Genomic DNA, 25545 nt, shown 5'->3' with positions numbered 1-25545 from the left:
TTGCATAATCTGATCTAGCTTTGAAGTTAATCCTCCTGTGAGCAGAAGGTTGAATGAAATCACCCTGGTTTCATTTTAAGAGACAGCAATGACCAAAGCAAGTGTTTGCTCCACAGGAGTTGCAGAAATGCATTCAACATACTTACAGCACACAGCGTTTGGTACAGGAAAAGAAAGAACTTCAGTCTTGCTCTTGTAGCTTTTGTATAGGAGTGAGGGAAACTAAAAGGCCTTAGACTTCATTTACGTGTCTGATTGTAAACTGCTAAAGATATATCACCTGTACATTCTGTTACCAGTTGACTATCAAACAAGCTAACAAAGCTATGTCTCAACTAACACCTAACACTTGCCTGTTGATTTTTCTTCCTGTGTGACCAAGGCAACCATATACCTTCTGCTGCAGATTAGAAAGCAGCCCAAAATTTCACTTGGTTTCAATGTTTGGCTGCCGAGCCTTCTCAACCACATCAACTATAAGCAGGGATTTTTGTAATTCTACAACATTCTGAAGGAGAAGAAAAAAAAAACAAACAGAAAAGCAAAAAGTAAATCTTCTATCACAACATGCACTAAAATCCTCATTATGTGATGCGAAAGTAAACTGTCCAACCATTCTGTGGAAGCTCTGGTTTCCCCAGGCTGCCATTCAGTACAGATATATCACCCTGTTCCCCTTCTTCTCCTCCCCAAAAGAGAGAGAACAAAACATAAAATGACACAAAAATTTCCAAATGCCTCTAAGGTATACTTATCCACAAGCCTCATGTAATTGTGCTTTAACTCCTTCCTTAATATGTTTAGATTAATCTGTCAGTAGTCATACTGAAGTTTTCTGGCTGAAACCTGAACCAAATCTATATGGCCTACAACAGAGCTACATAGAGCAAGGCACAGACTACATGGCATGACTGAGCTATCCTAGAACATTTTAAGAAAAGCTTCATATAACTCTACCCAGTCCAACTTAAAATTTCCAGGGCAGACTTCCCCAAGTAAACAAGGTATTAGAATGCTTGCATACAGATTTCATATTTGCATTCCCTGGATGCTGGGGCAGGAGTGGCCTTGTATTTATTTATTTTAATGCCTTTGATATTCAACTGTTTGGGTCATTTTTATCACCTGGAAACTAAACTAGCATTATAAATCAAAGTTTTTGTTCTCCCCTCAGCCTGCAATCTCCTTCCATTTAAGCTCTGCCGCCTGCCCCTTTGCCAGCAAGCAGGAGAGAATATTGTGATTCCCGTGCTCTAGTGCTATTTCTTCACTTCTCCAACTCTTCCCAGGACTGGACATACAATAGGAGTACAGGCAAGCCTCACACTTCCAAGCTCATATTCCTCCTCCATTCCCTTCCCTCTATTGCTGGAATATTTATATACCTCTAAAGCACCTACTTATGCTATCCTGCATCTGCAAAGCTCTCTCATCACCCTGTCATACACGCATAAAGATGATGTCCCTTTATTAGCAGCCATTGATTATTTTCAAGATCTGACTGCTGAAATACCAAAAAATAGAATCAAGAGTGAGCCTCAGAAGATTGTGCGCAATTCACACAGGGAATTGTTTCATAGATAAACAAGTTATTCAAATTCACTATAATGAGTGAAAGACAAAAGGGAAGGCTCATTACTGTAGTCTCTGTCACTTATTTCAAAATAAGAGTACCAGAATAATAAAGTGTTGTAAAAATCTGACAAATTGTACAACTCAAGAAATCTCCCCATTTGAGATTTCTGCTGTTCATTTGTACAGAACCAGTTTCTGGAAAGATTATTTACAATTACATTTTTATTCACAGCTCTACTGCCAAAATTCGGGAGGATCACAGACTTTAAGCAGATGAACTAACTGACAGGACTATTCAAGTTGATGTCAAACACTCTAGCATTGTCTAAACTACAGGGTAAAAGCTTGCCTAAGTTTGGCATTTAAAAGGGCAACCAAATTTATGTACACTAGGCTTTATGGCTTCCTTTTCACATAGACAGTTCAGTGCCAATATTTAAAACAAGAAAAATAAAAACCATTCTATTTCTGACATACTTGGAACAAGCAAAAAAACACAGACATGGTAATCACGCACAGATTTCCAGTGTTCTGGGATTCACATGGTGTATTAAATCTGTCTTAGGATGTCTTCAGTCTTTTTGCCTTTTCACACATCTGTTTAATGTGGTTCTAAATTTAATTCTCTTCCACAATTTTTGATTTGGATACACTGCTCTTGATGAATATTTCTACGTTCTAACCACACACAAGAGCTCACCTTGAATTTTCCCAACCGTGCTGCTAAGTGGTACTACAACTCTTAGCAGAAGCAATGACAGTGCCACAGAAGAATACACAGTAGTGCAATACTTAGCTGTTGCATAATCTTTGCTCCCAGTCAGCTTAGCACAGTTGTTGCTTTCAGGCCCATGGAGGCATGCTGCTTGGATTTGTGGATTGTAAATGCAAGCGGGTGAATTCAACAGTGCAGTAGAACAAAGGATGGCTAGAACAATGAATCCATTAGATCAGTAACATACCGTTACTCCAGATATAATTGGGGCTTTTCCTTCAATTAGTTTATATATTTCTTGAACTGCTTCCTCATCACTCTTGTCCTTAAAACGCTTCTTTGAGAGTTCTTGAAGAGCTTCCTTGAACTGCTCAAAAGTGATAGTTCTGGAAGATTTTCCCCTACAGAAACACACAGAAATTAAAACAAATTACAAGAGAGCATAACAAGCATTCCAAGAATAGCAGGATACCACAATGAATGACATAAACTGCAATGCAGTTGGAACACAGGAAGATCTATGCAGCCCGTTTATGGTGTCACATAAAACATATCCCAAGAACATCACTTTCTTCATGTACATCAGTAGAATAGTGCTTCATAAATTTCCCTTGATCAGTGTTCAGAAATAAAGATGAAATAATGGGACCTGGCCTGTGTCAGAATGCCTGCAGCTCATCAAATCAAACTTATGGTTGGATGAAGCCTTGGGTGATATGGTTTAGTGTGAGGTGTCCCTGCCCATGGCAGGGGGGTTGGAACTAGATGATCTTGATGTCCTTTCCAATCCTAACTATTCTATGATTCTATGATTTGGTTAATTGCTTGTACAGCCTCGATTCATAAAAGACAAACTGAAGCATCTTGGGTGAGTTTAGTTGTTTTTTTTTTTTTAATTCCTCTTTGAATAACTGGTAATGTCATATTATTCACTTTTCATGCATTCCCAAGTAAATTAAGACAAATGCTGTTGCGTATAGCAAACTATTGAAAAGCATCTACAAAACCTGAAATTCCTCCATTAAAGAATGAGGATTTTTAAAGTGATGCATTTAAATTCAGTTATCCATTTTCCTTTAAATGATCAACTTCATAAAACATTCACAGATTCATGGAAAACACAATATAGCAGTCCAATACACTCACATACCCTCCCCCTGCCCCCCCTGAAATTCAGAGCTGAAGACTTGCTGTTATTTTCACTAATAGCCCATATTTCCACACTAATAAATTAATTGTGTAGGTTAACTTTAGTGGAGAGGATTTTGCTATAGCTATTTTCAGTGGAAAATCTGACAAAAGAGTGGGAAATTCACATTTACAAACATGCAGTTATACAGTCACTCCTGCATATCTTTAACATCCATCAGGTCAAAGGTTTCAGTTGATAAGAAACTCAGCATTAACTACAGAGAGGTGTTTAACCAGAAGGAGAATAATGCAGGTCTGTTTTCTATAATTTTGAAAGATTCAGTTTAGGCAGGAGATAATGCAGTGGAGTACACAGTTATTTTCCCTAATATAAAACTATTTCTAGCGCTCCTCTTTTTAAAATTCAGGTACGAGGCCACAGCATCAGTGAGATTATTCATGATTTTAAAAGAAAAATTTTTATTTCTATATCACACACAAAACACACCTTTTCCTGTATTATTAAATTGAAGATTTTCTGATCTTTAGAACAAGACTTTATGCACCAAAATTTAGCCATATTTAACAAATCAAATAGAAAAAAATTCAAAAAATATTCTGATACTTATGCTGATGTAATCTTAAATAATGTACCCCCCTCCAAATAAATAAATGAACAAACCCAAACAAAACCAAACCACACAAAACCCAAACCAATCCTTACAACAGTGACAGCTGTTTCTAAAGAAATAAATGACAGATGCAAGGATAGGGAAAAGGTGCACTGGAAACAGAAATCTCAGGCTAGAAAAGTTACCCATAGAAATCTAATTTTTATTCAAGCATCACAGACAGCCATTTATCTATCACTGATTTATCTCTGACCTTTTCTCAGACATGTTAAGAGGTCTAATTCCCCTCAACTGGAGGGTAATTCCACTAATAAAAGGAGGAAGTGAGATTTCTCGGTTTTAAACAGCTATAGTTAGGAAGTTACTCCTATTTCAATTAAAGAGAAAATGAGATTTTACCCCAGGCTTTCAAAACAAGGAGAAAATGGTTATTTACAATAAAATTAATCACTAACACAACCCTTTACATACCATTCATTCCTAGTATCCCCTATTTCCTCCAACACAGCACAACATATAGCAAATCCCTACATCCGTTACACTCCCTATTTTAGCCAGAAATAAACTTTATCTGTGGTTTTCTTTTGGTTTTTCTTTTTGACCAAACCTTACTCTTTGCAACTACTTTCTGCTTTAGATGATGCATATGCTGAAGTATCCCATGGAATTAGCTAGTAAAAGAACATTGTGGAAATGAAGAATATAATCCAGTATTTCATTAATCAAAAAGACACATGGAATAAAACACAATTAACTACCTGGAATTTGTCCAGGATTCTCATTAATGAGATTAACATCCTTCTTCTGATGAAATGTATCCAAGAATTTTTAACTAGCTCAAAAGGTCAGGACTTCATTTTGTTTTGTCTCTCATTTAGAAAAAGATGGCATTAGCAATCACTGCAAAGCTTCAGCATGACACAGCACTAAGGCCCTTTTTCACTAGAGACTCACAGCCAAGTCTAAGATACAAATCTTTCAGATGCAGTTTTCTGTAGCACATTTGTTACCTGGAAGTCTCCAATCAGGATTGCTGCAGTTTATTAGTCAGGATCATCACAATGGAAAAGGAAATGACCACTTTTGGCAAAATCTGCTGAAGTTCATGTTGACTCCTTTTATATTTACAAACACGTGGAAAGTATTTTGGTTTTGAGTGTTCTTTGTTTTGTTCCTCTCCCCCGCCCGCATTAAAAGGAAAAAAAAAAAAAGCATGTATAAGGGTGCCAAAAGGAAAAAAGAACATCTCTTTTTGGTCTAAGACACAGTCATTGCTAACTCTCACATTTGGTCTTTTCCCTGTCACACTAATAAAGAAAAGCAAATGAGTGTTTTCCCCAGCATACCACAAATTGGATACACATACCATCCATGTAGGATTGCTGCTGGACCAAAAAGAAAAAGAAACATGCGTCATGGCAGATCTTTACCAGCAAAAGAAATTAATTGGACTGACATTTACAAAGGAATTTTTGGAACTATAATGCAGGTTTCCTGAATAAAGCAGCTTTAATTTTTCTATACTCCAGAAACATCCCCTTCTCCCTCAAACTATTACAATATTACCAAACCCATTTGAAAAGTATAATAATTCACTCAAAAATTCTGCAGTTGCAAAGTATGCCAAGCCTTATGGAACCCCCCCAAGAAACTGATTAAACTGATTAACTTACACATGTTCTGGTACTTTTCGTATGCCATATACAGTACATGTATGCTATGTATCATAGCATCTAAATTACTTAAGTAGCAATGTTACAGCTCATCCTGTCTCTAGAGAAAGGCTCGAAAGACCTCTGAGCAGGTGCTATCATCACTGTTACTCAGCAAGATAGCATGCTTCTACCCTTTCTTCTATCTGTAGTGTCTTGGTTTGAATGCAGAGCAGAAAACAGACTGAATACATAGAAAAGACAGAAACAAAGTCTCTACTAACTTACATAGCTTGAGTTCCACACTCAGCCATAGACTGGCCACCTCCAAGTCCACAAAAACACACTGTGAAGGATGACTTGGGGTACTGGTGGAATAAAAATTGGACATAGCCAGCAGCATGCACTTGCAGCCCAGAAAGCCAATTGTATTCCGGGCTGAAACAAGCGCAATGTGGCCAGCAAGTCTAAAGAAGCAATTCTACCCCTCTACTCTGCTCTGGTGAGATCTCACCTGGAATACTGCATCCTGCTCTGGAGTCCTCAGCACAGGAAAGACATGGACCTGTTAGAGTGGGTTCAGAAGAGGGCCACAAAAATGATCAGAGTGATGGAACACCTATGAGGAAAGGCTGACAGCTGGGCTTGTTCAGCCTTCAGAAGAGAGGGCTCTGCGGACATCTTACTGTGGCCTTTCAGTGCTCAAAAGGGCCTTACAAGAAAGATGGTGACAGACCTTTTAATACAGACTGTAGCAATAGGCCAAGTGGTAATGGTTTTAAACTCAAAGAGAATAGATTCAGACTAGATATAAGGAAGAATTTTTTTATGATAAGGGTGGTAAAACACTGGAACGGGTTACCCAGAGAGGTGGTAGAAGCCCCATCCCTGGTAGTGTTCAGGGTCAGGTTGGATGGGGCTCTGAGCAACCTGACCTAGTTGAAAGATGTTGTGTGTTGGGTGTTGGGTATGTGTGTGCGTCAACTAGATGACCTTAAAGTTCCTTCCAGCCCAAACTATGAAAAATGATAGTACTAAGAATGCTGCATGACACACAAGGCAGTTGTACCCTCAGTTTACTTCCATAATTTTTAATTCTCTGTTCCCATTCAGAAACCCCCTTCCTGACACCAGCTTTTCAGAGGTCATGAGCTAAAGAAATAAAAATAATAATAAAAAAGAGCAACACAAAACCTCCAAGCAAACCAGTTTCTTTCCATTAAGCAATTGCTACAAAGAATCAGCTTCCTTGTGTATATCTGTAACTTGTTTTTAGGAGCTCATTATAACTATCTTGTTTCCATGGGAATAACAAAACAAATATATTAACTTTCATTTTCCAAGTGTTACAAGTTCAAACAACTTGTCTACAATTAACTATGCCAAGGGTGATCTCTCAGCTATGAACAGTCTCCTCTTAGGTCTAGCACTCCAGAGAGTTAACAGAGACCTAGAAAGAAGAAAAAATATTGTACAAAGAAAAGGGGGGAGGGGAAGGAAAAAAGAAAAAAAACATTAATTAAGAGCTACAGAAATATGACACAATTGGATACCAGAAATGCAAATTAAAACTATCTGACCAGAAAATGAGACAAAATGGAAGAGAGCAACAATAATGTGACGTTGGGGGAGAAGACTTTTACAAAAACAGAAGTCACATGATTAGCCACTCCCATGAAAAGAATACATAAGCAGGACATTAATAGTGTAAATTAAAGCCCTGTACTTTATTATCACACAAATAAACCTTTGTGTTTAGGAAGGACACATTCTTACATGCTATTCTATTTTAAAATCTGCTTCTTGCAACAAACAGAATTACTCTAATGTGCCATAGTTAAGTGGAGGACACAATGTACTCATGATACACCCACGAAAGTTGCTTGTATCTATGCATACTATTTGAGCAGACTGAACACACTCAGAAGAATTTAGGAAGCTTTGCTTCCCATCAAGGGAGCTTCCTTGATGGGTCTCTCCACATGCAACCTCTATGAACAGGAAGATTCTGAACTAACGCTTGAATTCCTCGGTTTGCTCTTGAGAACTCAAGTTCACATATGTAAAAGCCTCATTTCTGAGCCTGGACACTAGCATAGTGACCAGAGTATAAAAGATCAAACACAGGCAAAACAGACTGCAATAGCAAGCAACGCAGTTTTATTTTGCAAATATTACTATTAACAATGTCCTGTGTTCACAAGATCAGAACAATGCAGTGTGAAAATGTACTGCTGCAAATTAATACTACTATGTTATTTGGACTTGAATACTATTTGTATTAAGTTGTCTACTGTTCTGGCTGAGATGAAAAGCAAAGCTGTACACTCCACATACCCAGTTCACAAATTCCTTGACCAATATTAGAAATCTTGATCTCCATAGCACTCTTACAGTTCAATGTTAATACAGCAAGGCCTCCAAAATAGTTTTCTGTCTTAATCTCCAAGCTACCAAAAGTCATCCCATACTCCCATCCCAAAAGGTCACCTTTTCTTTAAATTTTCTTAGATTGAAGAGGGAAAGAAAATGTGAAAATACTCAGAGAAACTTGTGTTCTGGGTAGTGTACCAGAGAGAATTACAGCAGGATACACTAACCAGTACTCTTTTGCTGTGGAAATGATCATCTATCCAGAAAGGTATAAGGAGTATAGACAGTCTGACAAGGGTCTGAAGATAGCATAAGTAGAGGAGGGAGCCCAACAAATGTTTTTGCATAAACCATTGTACAAAGATTTTTGTTTGTAGAGTTTTAGTCTAAATTCACCATGGACTTGGGTGCCTCAGTCACCTGAGCAGTTAAGTAAAATTCAAACACGTCATATCTTGGAAATCAGAACAAACAGGATTTGGGGTACTCCCTATATTTATTCCCTTCCCAAGGCAGTTTGATTCATTCAGGAGACAGCATGAAGGATTGCACTGGCAACATTATGCCTGTGTGGCTTATTTGTCACAGTTTCTGACTTACTGGCACAATAAGCTTAAGTGTCAGAAGAACATTGAGAACAGTCTGTAAGTCAGACATTTTACACCTATCAAAATCATATTTCCTAATGGTATTCAGACCAGATTTTGAACTTTAGCTTTTTCTACATTATCTTAACAGACAAAAGAAATGAAATGGGAAGTGTTTCTTCTAAGTCATGTTTCCTCTTTTTTTTTTTAATCTTTAACTTCAGAGAAATAATAGATAAATCCTGCTTAACTGGTCCAAAATTTTTTATTTTTTTTCCAAGAGCAATCTACCATATTAAAAGTTCAGTACAGCTGAAATGTCCTGATTTTCTTACAATAGATTTTCTAATTTACCACTTTAGAGCAGGAACATTTGGAATATTACTGTGGTATTTCCCAAAGCATTCACTGCTGTTCATCCAGTAGAACTGAAAACTATTCTTTTCTTGTTACTTGTGATAACACCCCAGATCTTCTTCATGAAGTCTACAGACGCAAAGTACATTAATAGCAATGGTCAGTGGTATTTGTACTTGTCATGGTTTAAACCAAGTCCCCCAACTCCCGGAGAGTTAGGAAGGAAAATCCAAGGAATGTAGCCCCCATGGATTGAGATAAGAACGGTTTAATAGCTAAGGCATAACACAATAATAATGATACAGCCAATAACAAGCGAAAAGAATACAACACCCCACCAGCCACCGACCCATAACTCACTCCACCCTGCCCGGCCGAGCACCGCGTGCTCCCTCCTCCATTTCCCTCCAGAGCTCCACCCCTCCAGCTCTCTCTCCCAGTTGCATCCTGGACATCACGTGCTATGGTATGGAATACCTCATTGGCTAGCCTGGGTCAGGTGTCCTGTCTCTCCTTCCTCCCGGCCTCCCCTCCTCCGCGGCAGAACACATGCCTTGAACAAAAGGCACTTGAACAAAAACAAAGGCCTTGAACAAAAACACCCTCAAAACATGCTCACCACCAAGCAACTATTCCCAGCCCAGAACTCAAAACACAGCACTGCACCAGCTACAAGAAGGAGAAAAATGACTGCCACGGTTGAACCCATGACAGTACTGTATGCATTAACAATGAAAGGGCATCACAAACAAATTCCTTGAAGGAAAAAAAAGGATTGTACTGGTCTCTGCAAAATACGCCACTCATCTAACAAACATACTCTTTTTTTCCAAGAAGAAAATGGTGCTGCAATGCTACCAGCACAAAGTTCAAGTCTGATCTGTTTAACCAAGAAGCAAATTATGCCACAGGGCTGCTAGTTTACTTTTTTCCCTTGTGTTTTATAGTCTTCACTTTCTGCTTCGTTTCTTTTCTGCTCAGCATTTTTACATTTTTACTGGCCACCATCTCCACAATCCATAGCCAAAAACCAGTATCAAATTAAAGCTAAGTCCCTAGGTAGGGTAAGCAGGCTGCTAGAACCTTGAAAGCTATTTGAAGTATTTAACATAGAATCATAGAATGGTTAGGGTTGGAAAGATCATCTAGTTCCAACCCCCCTGCCATGGGCAGGGACACTTCACACTAAACCATGTCACCCAAGGCTCTGTCCAAACTGGCCTTGAACACTGCCAGGGATGGAGCATTCACAACCTCCCTGGGCAACCCATTCCTCATCATCCTCACAGCACGGAACTTCTTCCTTATTTCTTATCTAAACTACTGTTTAAGTTTGAACTCATTACCTCTTGTCCTGTCACTACAGTCCCTAATGAAGAGTCCCTCCCCAGCATCCCTATCGGCCCCCTTCAGATACTGGAAGGCTGCTATGAGGTCTCCATGCAGCCTTCTCTTCTCCAGGCTGAACAGCCCCAACTTTCTCAGCCTGTCTTCATATGGGAGGTGCTCCAGTCCCCTGATCATCCTCGTGGCCCTCCTCTGAGCTTGTTCCAACAGTTCCATGTCCTTTTTATGTTGAGGACACCAGAACTGCACACAATACTCCAGGTGAGGTCTCACAAGAGCAGAGTAGAGGGGCAGGATCACCTCCTTTGACCTGCTTGTCACGCTCCTTTTGATGCAGCCCAGGATACAATTGGCTTTCTGGGCTGTAAGCGCACCCTGAAACCGGCTCATGTTAATTTTCTCAACAACCAACACTCCCAAGTCCTTCTCTGCAGGGCTGTTCTGAATGCCTTCTCTGCCCAACCTGTATCTGTGCCTGGGATTGCTTGAAATTATATCCTATAAAGATCTGTTTCTTCCTATATTATCAGTCAAGATTGAAACAACAAAATTTAATATACAATGCAAAAAACTAACAAACGAAAAAGAGAACAGTTTCTTGGATAAAATTGAACAATATATGACTAGCCCAAAGCAGAGGCTTTTGTAAAAATCTGACAAATATAGCTGAAGAGGGGTGGGGAGATACTGTAATACAATTCTATCAGGTTCTTTGTGCTTCACTAACAGCTCTAAAAAAGGTGGTTTTAAAAGAACCAATTAAGAAAACAAAGCTTGAGGTATCACCTTGCATCAGAGACTTCTGCCCTGTTAATGGGTAGAACTGGGATACTGAAATTAGATATCTGGATGTTCATGCAAGCAAGAGTAAATTGGAAATTGTTAGATATCCTTCCAGAAGATATCCTGAGAAAAATGATCCTAGGAAGAAGCAACAGAATTCTTCAGCTGAAATAGCTGCCAATTCTGGAACGCAAGCACCTTTGAGTGCATGGCCATTTACCAGAACTGTACTTCCTTGAAAGAAAGATTAGGACTGACAAATGAGACATAAAAGTGACCTTCTTAACTACTCCATAACTTCTAGTACCTTTGCCAAATCAGACAGAAGGAGGTGAACTAAGTGGCTTTATATACCCTCTTGACCACAAGGCAATGCCATCATCAGTTTTCTCATCATTCCAGGAGAGCAAAGCAACAAGAGAGAAGCAACGCAAATTGCAGTGCAAAATGCTCTCTGCATATTACAGCAATAGCCATGACTTGCAGAAATCTTTCTGGAGTCAAGGAGTAGGCAGCAAGGGCAGAAGAACACACTTCATTCACTCAGGAACTGAACCTAAAAGTGCCAGCTTCCCTCCAGATGCTTTATTTTTTCATTACTGAGCAAGGGTAAAACAGTGCGCATAGTTAATTCTAAGTATCTGAAACTGTGACAGCTTCCAAACTGCCGTGCTCTGAAAATCTGAACCAAGAGGACATCAGGCTTTATTTTAACCTAAATATTTAGGAATCTTTCGTGAAAACTCTCTTCTATATTTGAAGTTAACCTTTTTCTCCTCTTGACTTCATTTCTGCAGTATTTCCTTCCTATATGCTTCACCCAGAGTGAAAATTCCCTTCCATTAAAATAAAATCTGAAGTTAAAAACAACAACAATAAAAAAAAGGGCAAATGCAAAAGTTATGAGCCTATCAGATAAAACAGTATTGGGAAGGAAATAAAGAGGGGGACTGGAGAAGGAAAATGACTTGGCAAAAACATGTATTGGATAAAAGCTTCCAAAGGAGAGCAAACCCCAGAATGAGTTAAAGGTGCTGAAGAGATTAATGGTACTTAAGGATGAAAAGGGAAAGGAAAAATCCAAGCAGAAAGTAGGCCTCATGATTATATAGGACTTACAGAAAGAGATGAAATTAGCTTGTAAGAGTAGCAGAATCCACTTGTTTGGGGGTTGGTTAGTAATTTTATCACAAGTGTATTATTTTTACCCTTAGAATGGTGTCTACTTCTGTGGAAGAACCCAGTAAGGGACATGACATTTTCAGAGCATGTTTTTCAGTAACATAGAAATCTATTTTTTGGGTGCATGCACAACTGGCACTATTTGTCAGCACAACTGGTGTGGAAGTTGTGGTGTGGCAGGGTGCATGACAGCAGTAGGGAAGTTAGAGTACAGACAGATGTAAGTAATAGACAGCAAAAAAAAAGAGCCTGCAGACAGGTCTTAGACCCAACTGGCAGGGGATAAACTAGTGCTAAAGCAAGAGGATTGTGCCTCAAAATCAGGCATCTGCAGATATGCTGGTTATTTCTCCAGAGGGCTCAATTTATTTGCTGTTCTCTTTGGTTCTTGTCATCTTAAGGATATGCACTAGGCTGGGCACAAACACGTATCATAGGGGAAGGAAGCAGAAACTGTTAACCACAGTCTAACAATGTAATACAGTTCACAGCTGCCAGAGACACTGCTGAGCACATCCAAAACATGAAAATCCAAGAGGATGATGTCATAGTGCTCATTAAGTTAGCCTTACACCAATAAATGAAAGCAGTTAAGGATAGCTGAAGATCTACTAATGATTTTCAATAGCTAATAATTTCATCTGTCAGTCTTCTGTAGCCTGTGATGGGCTTACTACACAAGCTAGTGGTAAGAAGCTATTTGCTCAATTTCAAAAGCTCTTTCTGCTGTTGAAGTGCAGAGGCATATGGCAAAAGCATTACAGCAAAGAATTGGCATCACCTGTACTTTCTCTGTCAGTTAAAGCAGTGTGCATGAACCCATTGCTTGATAACCCAATGAAAGAAAAGTAGGAAACACAGATAAAGCATCCTTCCAGAGCTCACCAGCAATCCCGTATGAGCTGGCACATCCCATTCATGTCCTAGAAAAAAAAAAAACCAAAACCAAAACCCAGCAGCTAGGTTTATTTTGAGTCACTTTTCCCAGCAGTATTACAAAGACTGACTAAAAAGGAGACCAGTCTACATACAATGAAACAATTTCCAACACAAACACTATTGAAAGGAAGCTTAAGTAGAGTCACAAGCTGCCACTGTGGGTAAGGCGAATGCTTCACAGCTAAATGTCTTCTAAGCAAAAGTGATCCCAAGCAGTAAATCCATAGACACTCACAAAACTGCTCGCAAGTATGAGAAGAAAAAGATCCTGAAGGACAGCTTTCAAACTATTATTAGCTAAATTAGCTCTTAGCTAAATACAGGACGCTCAGAAATGGAGATGTAACTCAATGAACTTTCTTGCTAGCACCCAGTTCCCTCAGGCTTTTAATAGCCAGTACTTTCCTTAGAGCTTTCTCTCCACATGCAGTATCTATGTTTTGACTGTGCTAACATTCAGGGAAGACAAGTTACCTCTTTTCATGAGACCAGTTAAGAACAAGATGTGGAAAGAAAAATGAAATCTCCACAGCAGAAATCAAACAGTTACATAAGACAGTGCTGTTTTTACTAATGAGACTCAGAACAGAAAAGCTCAATACCTCACAGAGGACTAATACTGTGTGATTATCTGATAGGACAACTTACTTGATTGAGACAAAATTAAAACACAACTACAAGAGGTCAAAGAGCAATGGTATTATTAAATAGGGCTTGACATGGTAAGATCTCAAGATATTAGAGCTTAAATTATGCTTTCATTAAGAACTGAATTGGACCTTAAAAGTGAACCACTGCACAAGGAACAGAATAATAACTGAATCCAACTCATTATTACACAACAACAGTGAGGATCCAAGCTTTGTTCTAGCAACATCTTACCCAAAAGTGTTTCTCCTCTCAGTTTTTCCTCAAATTTACATTAAAAAAACTTCCAGTTTTATGTGGTGCTAACTTTCCTTGAATTTCTTTCTTTTTTCTCCTGGAATTTTGTGATGTTTCAGCAAAAAGCCTAGCTCCATATCTTTATGACGTCTAATATTATTAGGGTTTTTGAATTCCTAGGCAGAATATTTGTAGTTACTACAATGGCTATTTCAGCCACGTTGGGCCAATTCACATCAGAACAGCACAAAAACGACAATGGAAGATGGTGGCAAAAGGTGTGTATTGTGAGGCCATGTTTTTAAACCACTATGAGGCTCAAGTAAAATTGCAAGTGCAATTTGAACATTTTATTACTTGTTCCTATAGGGAAAGATGTCTGGAACACCCTGTTACACTGGTGTCTCTAACAAAACTCCCATACTAATTCAGAAGTTACACTGTTCAGTATAAAAGAAAAAAGTCACTGACTGAAGACTGGAAGAATGAAGGGAAAGGGATGGAAAAAGTAACCTTTAGTTAATGAATATAGAGCATATTCACTCTATTATTTAGGCACCGCAGCTGTTTGTTAATGACTATACTGCCAAAATACAGCACGCTTACTCATATTCTGTGGCCAAGAAATTTAGAAAGCACTAAATGATAACTGAGGTACCCAGCTCCATTCCAGCTCTACGACATTTCCCCCTAACCTCTAAGTAAACATTTCCAGTTACAGACTGGTTTGGATTTGGGATTTTTTTTTTTTTGAGAGAAGAGTATAATAGTACTTCATACTACACGTAAGAAGTGTCTTTTTATAGCTATTTCTGAAACATAATTTAAATATTGAATGACATGGATTGATGTATTTTGGGACTGTGACAGCAGTTCACTGCTTCCAAAAACGCTACTATGAAAGCCAGAGCATCAGTCTCATCCAGTCCAAAGTAGGGCTTTCCTTTAGAGTTTAATAACATCAAATTGAAAACTAACACATTTTTATCAGACTGTCCCAATAAGAAAACATCATTATTAGATGGTTACAACAGCAAAATTCCATTTTTTCAAAGTATTTCACAAGGTTGTTTTTTTCCATGTCAAATCACATATAGACACGAAAGCTATTTCTGAACCTTGTGACAGCTCAATGATAGTGAACTCTCCTGAAAGGTCAGATATATTCAGGTAAGTAAAAAAGCATGTGTATGTGGGAGGGGTTGTTTTAGTGATTCTTAAGACAGGGAGAAAACACAAATGTATGTATATCTTAAAATTTTCTGCTGGCAATATGAGAGGGTGGTAGCATTAAAAATAGACAGCTGGGGTTAACTTAAGAGCTTAACTCAGTTTATGGGACTGACCATGGAGGGAGACAGTAAGGTGTGAAATTAAGAATTAAATGCCAAGTGAAAGAATTAAAACTATGAAGGCAGTCCATATCTGGAGGTCACATGCAGAGAAACCCACAAGATATGAGTTTGTCATAACCAACAGCCAAGGACCAAATCACAACCTTCAAGAAAGGAGGCTCCAGACTGCAGTTACACAACAGCAGAAATATCACAATTTCTCTTTCAAATAAATAAGATGTATAACCTAAATGATGAAGAAACTGCACATGCCTCCCTTTCTGGAAGATGACCTTCACATATGAAAGAGAAAATTGGATGGTTACAGGAAAGCTCTAAACATGCAGACCACCTCCAATCTTCCATGCTATGTGTGCTCCTTTGCATGGGAAATTTGTATCTCTGCTAAAACTCTAACCGTCACAAAAATGTGCTGCTCCCCCTCCCTGGATTAAAGGTTTATCTTTACAGTGCTGACTCACGTGCATCTGAAACCAATCAAGAAGAAATGCAGCAAATTATGACAGTTACCACCAAAACAGATATTCTCTCATTTACATCACACTTCTCTCAATTCAAAGCACAAACTGTATTTAGAAGATCCAAACGTTTACAATAAAAGGAGATACCAACATAATTTTCTATCTTGTGGACATCACCATCATCACCACAAACCAAAATGACAAGGAACAATTGGGAAGCCTCCAAGATATTGGAATGAATAGTGAAAGCAGAGAGGAGACTATGAAAGAACAAGTGTACATTCTTTTGGAAATCTGTGACTCATTTAGATGAACAGCTACTGAAGGAAGGTATCAAACCAACGCTGGGAAAGATTCCGACAATTTTGGAGATGTCTAACATAACTTCAGTGACTGAACTAAGGAAGCAGCTAGAATTACTGAACTACTAGGGGAAATTTTTGCCAAATTTAGCCCGTATCTTACATCTGCTGCAAAATCTATCAAGGCACAAGACCCCCTGGCCTGCCAGGATGAAATTAAAGCTGCCATTAGATTAGTCCAGTTGAACAACGTTGCTGTGATCAAATACCGCTAAATAGTTAATAGCATTTAATAAGCACAAAATACTGTAGAAGCTATTCCTTTGAAAAAGCTTCTTGAAGAGAAATGCAAACTCCCTTTTGATACATCTCTTTCTTTGTCAGGTCACAACTCTAACTTTTGAATACAAACTCTTGAATTCTGCTTTGTACAAAGGGCACTTTCTGTTTCATTTCCAAACAGGAATCATTACAATTAGCAATATTAGCAGCTCTTAGTTACTTACATTTAGGAAATAAGGCTTCCCATCTTTTTTTTCCCTGAATTACTTAGTGTTGAAGCTTACAGTTTTTTCAAAGCCACTGATTTTAGCAGCTAAAACAAAAAAGTCAAGTATTGCTCCAAACTGTCATTTGCTGACAGTACGTTATTTTGGTGCAAGAAAGATATTCAATGTAGCAGTATTAATTCCCACAATGTTTGGTATAGGGGGTAAGTTTTCTAAATTGTGGCCAGTTAATGCTGCAACTAGTATTAGAATTCTGTGCTTTTACTCCAGTGCATATGTCAGAAGACTGTCTTACCTACTATATTCTTATATACCCATTTGATTGAAATATAGAATCTTCTGAATGAGGACTGCTGAGAAATTTCCACGGAAGCTAATTAAACAGCTAGTATCTCATACTCCCCTACTGCTGCCCACAGGATAGACTGCTGTTCATAAGAAAGTCAAATATATTCTCATAGCTTGTAAAGCAAAACTGCAAACTGTCTCTTGCAGAAAAACAGAATGACATAAAAACAATAGATTAAGACAATGTCATGTACATATACACTGTTAAGCTCCATGTGCTGTATAGCAGATACCATCCTGTGCAGGTCTACTGTGGAAACTCCCTTAACAAGCAACAAACATCTTTGCAGGATTACATGCTGTTCATTTCTAACCACAAAATCTCTATATTAGGTATGTTGATACACATTGTTAATTTAAAACTAGCTTAAGTACTTGATGCACGTATTTATAGTCAGCTTCTCACAATAAGAACAGCAAAACCAGGAAGAGCTCAATCGCAACTAGTTCAGACCAATGCTCTACTTTGCTTCAATTACTAAATGAAGTCTGATCAGGTAGAGCACAACCAAAGCAAGCTTTCTGCACTGCTAAACACCTTATCCTACACCTACAGCAGCCCTGTGAGACCACAACTACAAAAACAGTGCCTTTCTACCCTGCAGCAAAAGCAGGGTGTCCACCCACTTGGAGGCATCAGAAGGCAAATCCTTTCATTCTTCAAAGCTCCCAAGAGCCTCAGAGATTTTCAAATGGAACTCAACTAAGGTGACAAGCAGAAATGTTGGCTGGATTCTTCCTAATACATGCAAATCAGGCACACTTTAAGTGCTTATTTAAAAAAAAAAAACCCAGCATATGACAACAACACTGTTAAGAAGTTAGATACAATACTTTACTGTATCATCATGTATGTTGGAGAAGCTGTGCTGTTCAGCAAGTGACTTCTTCCAAGATTAAGCAATTACACTTGCAGCAAGCATGCACATGAATCTAATCAACACTTGGCATAAACTTTTTGGATAACTGTCCCCAGAAAGTACATCTTTTCATCTTCTTTATCTCAGGGCCTTGACAAATGGAGTTGAAACACTTCCAAAAATTTCAACTGTCACAGTAGATAACATCAAGTCAGTGTTCTTAACGTTACAGAAATCCAGTTCCTTATGGGTAACCCTTAAGCCTTGATAGCTTTTATGTACCTTCACTATTTACCTCAGGTGACTGTCACTTCACTGTTCATCTCCAACTACACCTTTCACAGATTAGTACTTGAAGACATAGAACTATAACTTAAGGTAGCCAAAGACTAGGCAACACTGTGTAGCATCTAAAAGGGGAATAAAAGGAACAATCTCCCAAGCATACATGAGACACTTATTGCTGGTCACAGAACATAGGACTAAATCGGACAAACTGTTAAAAATGACCCATGTTGACTGAAGCTGCAGTCAGCTGGATTCGCAAATTAAACTCAAAATCAGACAACTACATCAGCAAACACCGTTCACCTCAGGATGAAAACCAAACAGCTTCCTTAAATGTCTGCTGAGTACCCTTTCTATAGCTTTCTTCATCTGGCTAGAGAAGACCCAATAGGCCAGTCTGTTGTCTTGACAAAAGAGATTAAGTTACTTCTGTGCATTTCAGTCAAACAGCTTTCCCAGCTATGCCATCCACTTCAGCATAATAATATATATTAATATAAAGCTCTCCTATTGCTCTCATCTGAGGTGAAACAATGAAAGAAAAGCAACCTCCCTGAAAAACAAAACCACAGTTCCAGCTTTTCTGTAAAAAGAAATAATTTCTATTTATTTTTATTATAAAAGCTTAGAAAACCAATCATGCTAGTTCTGCTGTCTTAACAGGATGAGCTGCTGACAAACGGTAAATGTATTGGACCTCTCAAGGTAATACTACACTAAATACTCTTCACCGTTCATTTTACATCAGTCCTAGGATTTACTGGGAACAAAAAATATTGAATCAGATTACAGTCATTACTCTCAGATTTGCATGCAGCACTAGTAGCCACTCTACATGGGGAAGCGACTGGACAGGATGGCAAACAGTGCAGTCACCATTTTTCATCTACCCCATACCACAGAGCTTCATTCTTGCAAAAGTGAAAACACAACACCTTTTTGTGAAATACAGACTGCACGTGATGATGAGTAAGAGCTGTCTCCCTTCTCCTCTACGATCTTCTCGTCAGTAGCCTCTTGTATTTCACCCGCACTGCTCTGGGACAGATAAACTCTCCATTCTCAGCATGATCAGTTCCATTCAGAAGCTCAACAATCACCACTCCACAATGAGTAACAAACACCTCAAATATCATAAGGCAGATAAATTCAGGCTTAACTGTTACTGCACTGAGAATTACAATGAGCTTGTCTGGAGATCTTGTATAACTGAGATTCCAAACAATAAACACAAACCTGTCATTTTTGCTTGTTCTGATTTTTCAGTTATGGTGTAATGAGCTACAATCATGTTACAGTATCACTGTATATCTGCTGTTAACTGAAAGAAAAACAGCTTATCCTTGTACACACTTTTCTGATTATGTAAGAGCTATCAGTTTCGTCTTTTACAATGACAGTGAGCACAACTGCTCCTCTCATTAGCTTACTTTCATTTTTAAACAAAATTTGCAGCTAAAGGACATAGAATAAAGACCCAAGACATCTGGGCAATGAAGCAAGTGCTGTCATGTGTAATGAGAGTCACAGCCTGGTGCCAAAGATCACCACTGTTCTGCAGCTGCTGGTGCCCATGATCACAAACAGCACTAGGCGGTACAATGCTCTGCTATATCAGCAAAGACAAACAGATGAACAGGTCTACAACATAAAATCCTTCTCACCAGATGATGGTGGCTTATCCTTTTCTTTAGAGTCTTGTACTTTTCTGTCTGCTGAAGGAGCACTCCAGAAAGCTTTTTGCCTAAGTATCCTATAAAGCTTGTGCCACAATTGTGAAAAAAGGGTAACAGTTTGAGACTAAAAGGTTCCCCAAACTTTCAGGGCTCTTCCTTCCAGAATAAAGTCAAGGGGAAAAAAGAAGAAAAACAATTCAGTGGTGCTTAGGTCATGTTCTTCATTTGGGCCTCTGGGCCCCCACACAAGAGGGACCTGAGCGTGTCCAGAGGAGGCCACAAAGATGCTCCAAGGGCTGGAGAACCTCTCCTGTGAAGACAGGCTGAGAGAGTTGGGCTTGTTCAGCCTGGAGAAGAGAAGGCTCTGGGGAGACCTTACAATAGTCTTCCAGTACCTAAAGGGGGGCTACAATAGAGAGAGGGACTTTTTACAAGGGTATGTAGTGACAGGACAAGGGGCAATGGCTTCAAACTGGAAGAGGGGAGATTTACATGAGATGTGAGGAAGAAGTTCTTCCCTGTGAGGGTGGTGAGGCCCTGGCACAGGTTGCCCAGAGAAGCTGTGGCTTCCCCATCCTTGGAAGTGTTCAAGGCCAGGTTGGATGAGGCTATGAACAACCTGGTCTAGTGAAAAGTGGCTCTGCCCATGGCAACCAGATCAGTGCAGCACTACACAGCTGTAGCTGCATTGCATCTATTTCTGCAGCTAGCATAGTTTGTGGCAAGCTCTCACTAGCCATGCAGCTTTGCAAAGAACATGGCACCATTCCCAAAAATGATCTCCAAAACCCATTATAGGGAACTAAACATAGCAAGAAAAACTACTAGACTTCAGGAATATCATATATCTAAACAGACATGATGTGAAATGTTTTTTGACAATGAATTCTTGTCTCCACTGAAACAGCTCACCTGAAGATACTTTCCACTGCTTTTCACCACTGAGAAAGATTTAGGTTTAATTTAAAGCTGTTCCACAGCTTAAGCAGAAACTTGCTTGATGCAAAACACTGCAGTACAGTTTGCCTTTGAATTATGAATGTGCAAATAGTACAGGAACATTCCCTCTCTGCTATAGGTATCATGTCTTTTAGCAGCTACTGGATCAAATGAAGTAGGAGGTGGCAACCATTACCTAACACACGGTAACTAACCATTACATCTAACCACTTCAAGGGATTCTTTATCTTCCTTTACTATGGATACTGCTTCAAACCCACAGGCTCTGCTAGCAGACTCAAGGACCTGGGAATCCTGAAGGCACACCCTACTGGTTGCAAATGGAGGCAAAAGAAGGTGCTGAATATCTCTGCCATTTCTACTTGTCACTAGATTGCTTGCCACACCGAGCAGCTGGCTCACACTTTTGCTCCTTCACTCCCCTTGTAAGTTTCAACTCCAGCTGACCTTTGGCTTTCCTCACTCTGTTCCTTCATACATGGGCTATATTCCTCTCACATAGTCTCTCCCTGCTTTCACCTCCTGTGTACTCCTTTTTCATATCTGAGCTCAGTCAGAAGCTCCATGCTCATCCATACTGTCCTCTTGCCAAGCTTGCTTGACTTCCTGCACATGGGAATGGACCATTCTTGTGATCAGAGAGAGCTATCCTAAAGATTAACTAGCTCTCCCGGGACCCTCTGCCACCCAGGGCAGTTTCCGGTGGGAAACTGAACAGGCAGAGATCTTCCCTTCTGAAGTCCAGGTTTGTAATTCTGTTACTCATCTTGCTCACTTCTCTCAAAATCTTACAACTTTACAGTCACCTGGTTGCTGCAGACAAGGCTGTCTCAACTTTTACATCTTCAACGAGTTCTTCTATTTGATTGTGAATAACAAGTCCAGAGTATCTCCTTAAATCATTCATCATACACAAAAGACTTTTTTTTTTAATTCAGTTTAGAAATCTCATGGATCACTTCCAGTCATTTTAGCTTGGTTAATGCCACTAGTGAGTATCAAGGCCTGGGACTGTGACCAAAAATCAGTGTGCTTCACTCTCACTCCAGACTTCTGAAGTTTCTCTTTATATGCTCCAGGTTACCTTTGGAGCACTACTGCTGGTACCCATGAGGAAGACAAGGACCAGGTCAATCTTAGAAGGTTGGACAAATCTTTGCAGTCCATCTGCAACAATCCCAGATCTCGCACCTGACAAATAACAAAACTCCTGAGGCATATGATGGGAGCAAAAGATATATGCCTGGATCATCCACAGGAGGAATCTCCAGTAACTATCTGTGACTGGTACCCATTGCTCCTGACACCTGCTACAGCGCTGTGGCCAGGATGTGGTGACAGTGACAGGGAAGTGTAACAGCACATGAGATATTCTGGATGACAAAAGTCATGATCTCTCAGTGATCTGAGAGAACTGTTCACTCAACTGTTGCTCAGATTTTGACTAACACACAGCTCGTGCTAAGGACTAATGTATGCTGGGGGAGTGCCATTAGGTCAGCGCAAGGGCAACATGTAGGCAGGACACAATGGACAGGAAGAGATAAAGATCATTATGCACGTGCAGCTTGCTGACTCCTGCAGCCAAAATTCTTGCATATTGATTGCCTGGAAGCCTCTTCAGAATCCACTAAGTTACAGAAATTGTATAGTCCAAACCCCTCTGTAGGTGGAACAGATCATGACTCCTTGTTACCAGAAGTCACAAACTTCCAGCCTTCTCCAGCTTGACAGTCACTGTTCACTTGATCTCCAGCTGTTGCCTCTTCCTCACCTTGTACAGCTTGGGTTTTCCACAAATACCATGCCAGTGTCATCTTCATCTTCTCCTTTAAAATCTGGAGCCTCAGGGCCTTGACCACAGCACATATTCCACAGGAGAGGCCACCACTGCCCTGACCTCCAAAGAGAGGCAGGAGCACTCTGTAAACAGGACCTGGATCCTTTATATCTTAATCAACTTCTACTTCAACCCATGAAAACTGAGAGACAAGGTCTATTTTGACGTATAACAGTCTAGAAAATACTTGCTTCCTAATCAGTTAAACTAACATAGATTTCACATAGCAGCTGTTATAAATTAAAATAAGACAATATTTTATGATGGTAAAATTTGAAGAAATTAGGCTCACTAAAAAAAAAATAAGAAAAAAAAAGACACAAGACAAGATCTCATACCAGAATTCTACTTCTACTGCTGTATAGTAGTGCTCTATAGTACTGTATATAGTAACATGCAGCATTCTGTATCAGCTGAGCAATGAATCACCCACCACTGCATCTGTAGGCTTTGTGTCTACTGTGATGTCTCCTGAGACAAAAAAAGGCATTTTTTAAAAAATCGTAATAAGCATACATCATTATGGGTACAGGACTTACATGCTTTGTATGCGCAAAACAAGCCTACGTATCTGCAAATGAATCAACATCCATCTTCTTGTAAGTGATCACCGTTTTACTTCTAGAATTTATGCCTCTTGGTAAAAGGGGGAAAATAGTTGTTTTTGGTTTTTTAAATAAAAAGCTTTTCAAGAATAAAGTGCAAAAGGCAACATTAAATTTGGCATTCTCAGGCAAGAAATGAAATTGGATCTTAATTTCAATTAACATACAGAAACTGTGGTAAACACCACTTTCTGTTGTAATGGAGTTTTATCTGTAACTGCACTACTACTTCACAGTTTGCCTAGGAGAGATTTATTAGCACAGATTATGCTTTGCATATAATTCTATATCCACTTAAAACTCACTTCCTGATGCAGACATACTAAAGTACACAAGTTAACTGTTATCTCTACTTCATGCAAAAAGTAGGATTACACAAATCAGATTCTGTGCCACTATTAAAAGAATCTCTCCAGTAGAGGAGTAAAACACAACTTAAAACTACTATGTGCTTCATTCATATAAAGAGCACTTCATACCTATTTACATACAAAAAAAATTTAGAGAGGCTTCAGGAAAATCTTTTAAATACAAATTACTTCAGAGAAACCTAATGGAGAGATACTTGTTTTGAATGAGTGCAGATGTCAAAGTACTACTCCTTTCAAATATATTAAGAAAACAAGAAGTATCTAATTGTTCAATACAAAGAAAAGGCAACAATTATACTTGACAAATGGGGAAACCATGTACTTATTCTTGCCAAGAGCTATCCTGTCAGCTGCTTAGAGCAAACATTATCCATTTTAATTCTTTCACAGTCTTGGTGAACTACTGCTGAATCAAAATCCAGCTGATCTCAGGTGGAAGCACTCCTGTAGAGACCTGACTGATCTTAACTGTGGGAACTAGGCTAAACAGCTGACTGTGCAAGATATACTAAGGATAGAGTATGGGTGGGACAGCTCAAAGTCAGGGCACAATAAAGTGTGTTGTGAAGATTCTCCATGGGAACAAAACCTTTCTTTCTCAGAAAGATGGAGGAGAGTTTCTGGCCTTTAGAACACATGGCTTCCTCAGCAACAAGAAAACATGTCAAAGCAACATAAGAAACTATTACTGGAATTCGAGAGGACAATTATGCTTTCACTTGATCTTTTACCAAAAATATTTTAGAGGGCAGGGAGTAAGGTATATTTACAAAGCTTCTGTAGATTAACTAGTCCTCAATAACAATCCAGTATAGAACCACAAAAATTTGTTTAAAATTTAACACATAGTAACATCAAAACAAACAAATGTTTCCATGGAGACAACTACCTAAATAAATGCTCACAATGGATCCAAGGCATGACGTCACCCAAGCCTGCCTGCAACCATAGTAACATGCCAGTGTAAACAGAAATATTTTTATTTTTCTATCTAATAATGTCATAGAATTAGCAGTTTTATGGCAGTGCTTAAACCATATTCTTGCAGTGCTGAGTGGTAACACTTCTAAAATAAGATCAGAAGTATTTATATCAGAGCTATTACTATTACCATATTAACTACATACAGCAAGTGGAGTATGCATATGGCATAGCTAACATATCAGATTTCCCAGAGCAGTTGTTGACCCCCGTAAACAAAGAAATGCAAGTTCCTAAGGCAACATGCCGGAATGCTGGTCAGAGATCAGTAACATCTATTTTTCTTGGGTATTCTGCTTTCGTTAATACAAAAACTCTCAAGTTCTGATGCTGTTGTGTCTCACTGTCTTGCTGAATTAAGAAGAATGCAGCCACATGTTGCTTTTCAGAACACTTCTAAGCCCTTCTCCTGTGTCACCAATGAGCTTGCTTTCTCCAAGGCAACAAGATTCACTAGATCTATATTTGCACTCTGCAAGCATAACACAAGACATACAGCCTACAAACTTTTGCAGCTCTGGAAGAGTGACAGAAACAGTTCATGAGGAAAATTTGCAAGGCAAGTAATTGTTTCAGCTACTAAAAAGATACTATGGAATTCCCATTCTCATAAAATGCCTCAATTTTCAAATGCTATTGCATATCTGCACGTTGTATGTCTCTAAATTCAGTAGACCCCACCGTCCAACCACAGTGTTACTGCTGTATGCAGTCCAAAGAGCATAAGAAAAGAGCCCTAAGTTTTGACTGTGAAAGTATAAAATACAGTAAGGAAAGCTTACTACCTAATTGTATTTATACATACACATACTTTTGTTAGTTTTGCTAAAT

The 25545-nt window shown here is 39.0% G+C and overlaps 1 protein-coding gene across 1 annotated transcript in view; it reads right to left on the bottom strand.

Annotated features, from left to right (window-relative positions):
* TPPP (tubulin polymerization promoting protein) overlaps positions 1-25545 on the bottom strand; it is a 48641-nt gene that overhangs the window by 5176 nt on the left and 17920 nt on the right. Inside the window, exon 3 of the mRNA XM_005149849.3 lies at positions 2538-2691. Coding sequence (XP_005149906.1) covers positions 2538-2691 — 154 coding nt within the window. The remainder of the gene's footprint in view (positions 1-2537; positions 2692-25545) is intronic.

The sequence above is a fragment of the Melopsittacus undulatus genome, chromosome 1 (genome assembly GCF_012275295.1).
Source record: "Melopsittacus undulatus isolate bMelUnd1 chromosome 1, bMelUnd1.mat.Z, whole genome shotgun sequence".
In the NCBI taxonomy this organism is placed as follows: domain Eukaryota; kingdom Metazoa; phylum Chordata; class Aves; order Psittaciformes; family Psittaculidae; genus Melopsittacus; species Melopsittacus undulatus.
Note: the sequence above shows the minus strand (reverse complement) of the source record. Positions and strands in the feature narration are given on the sequence as shown.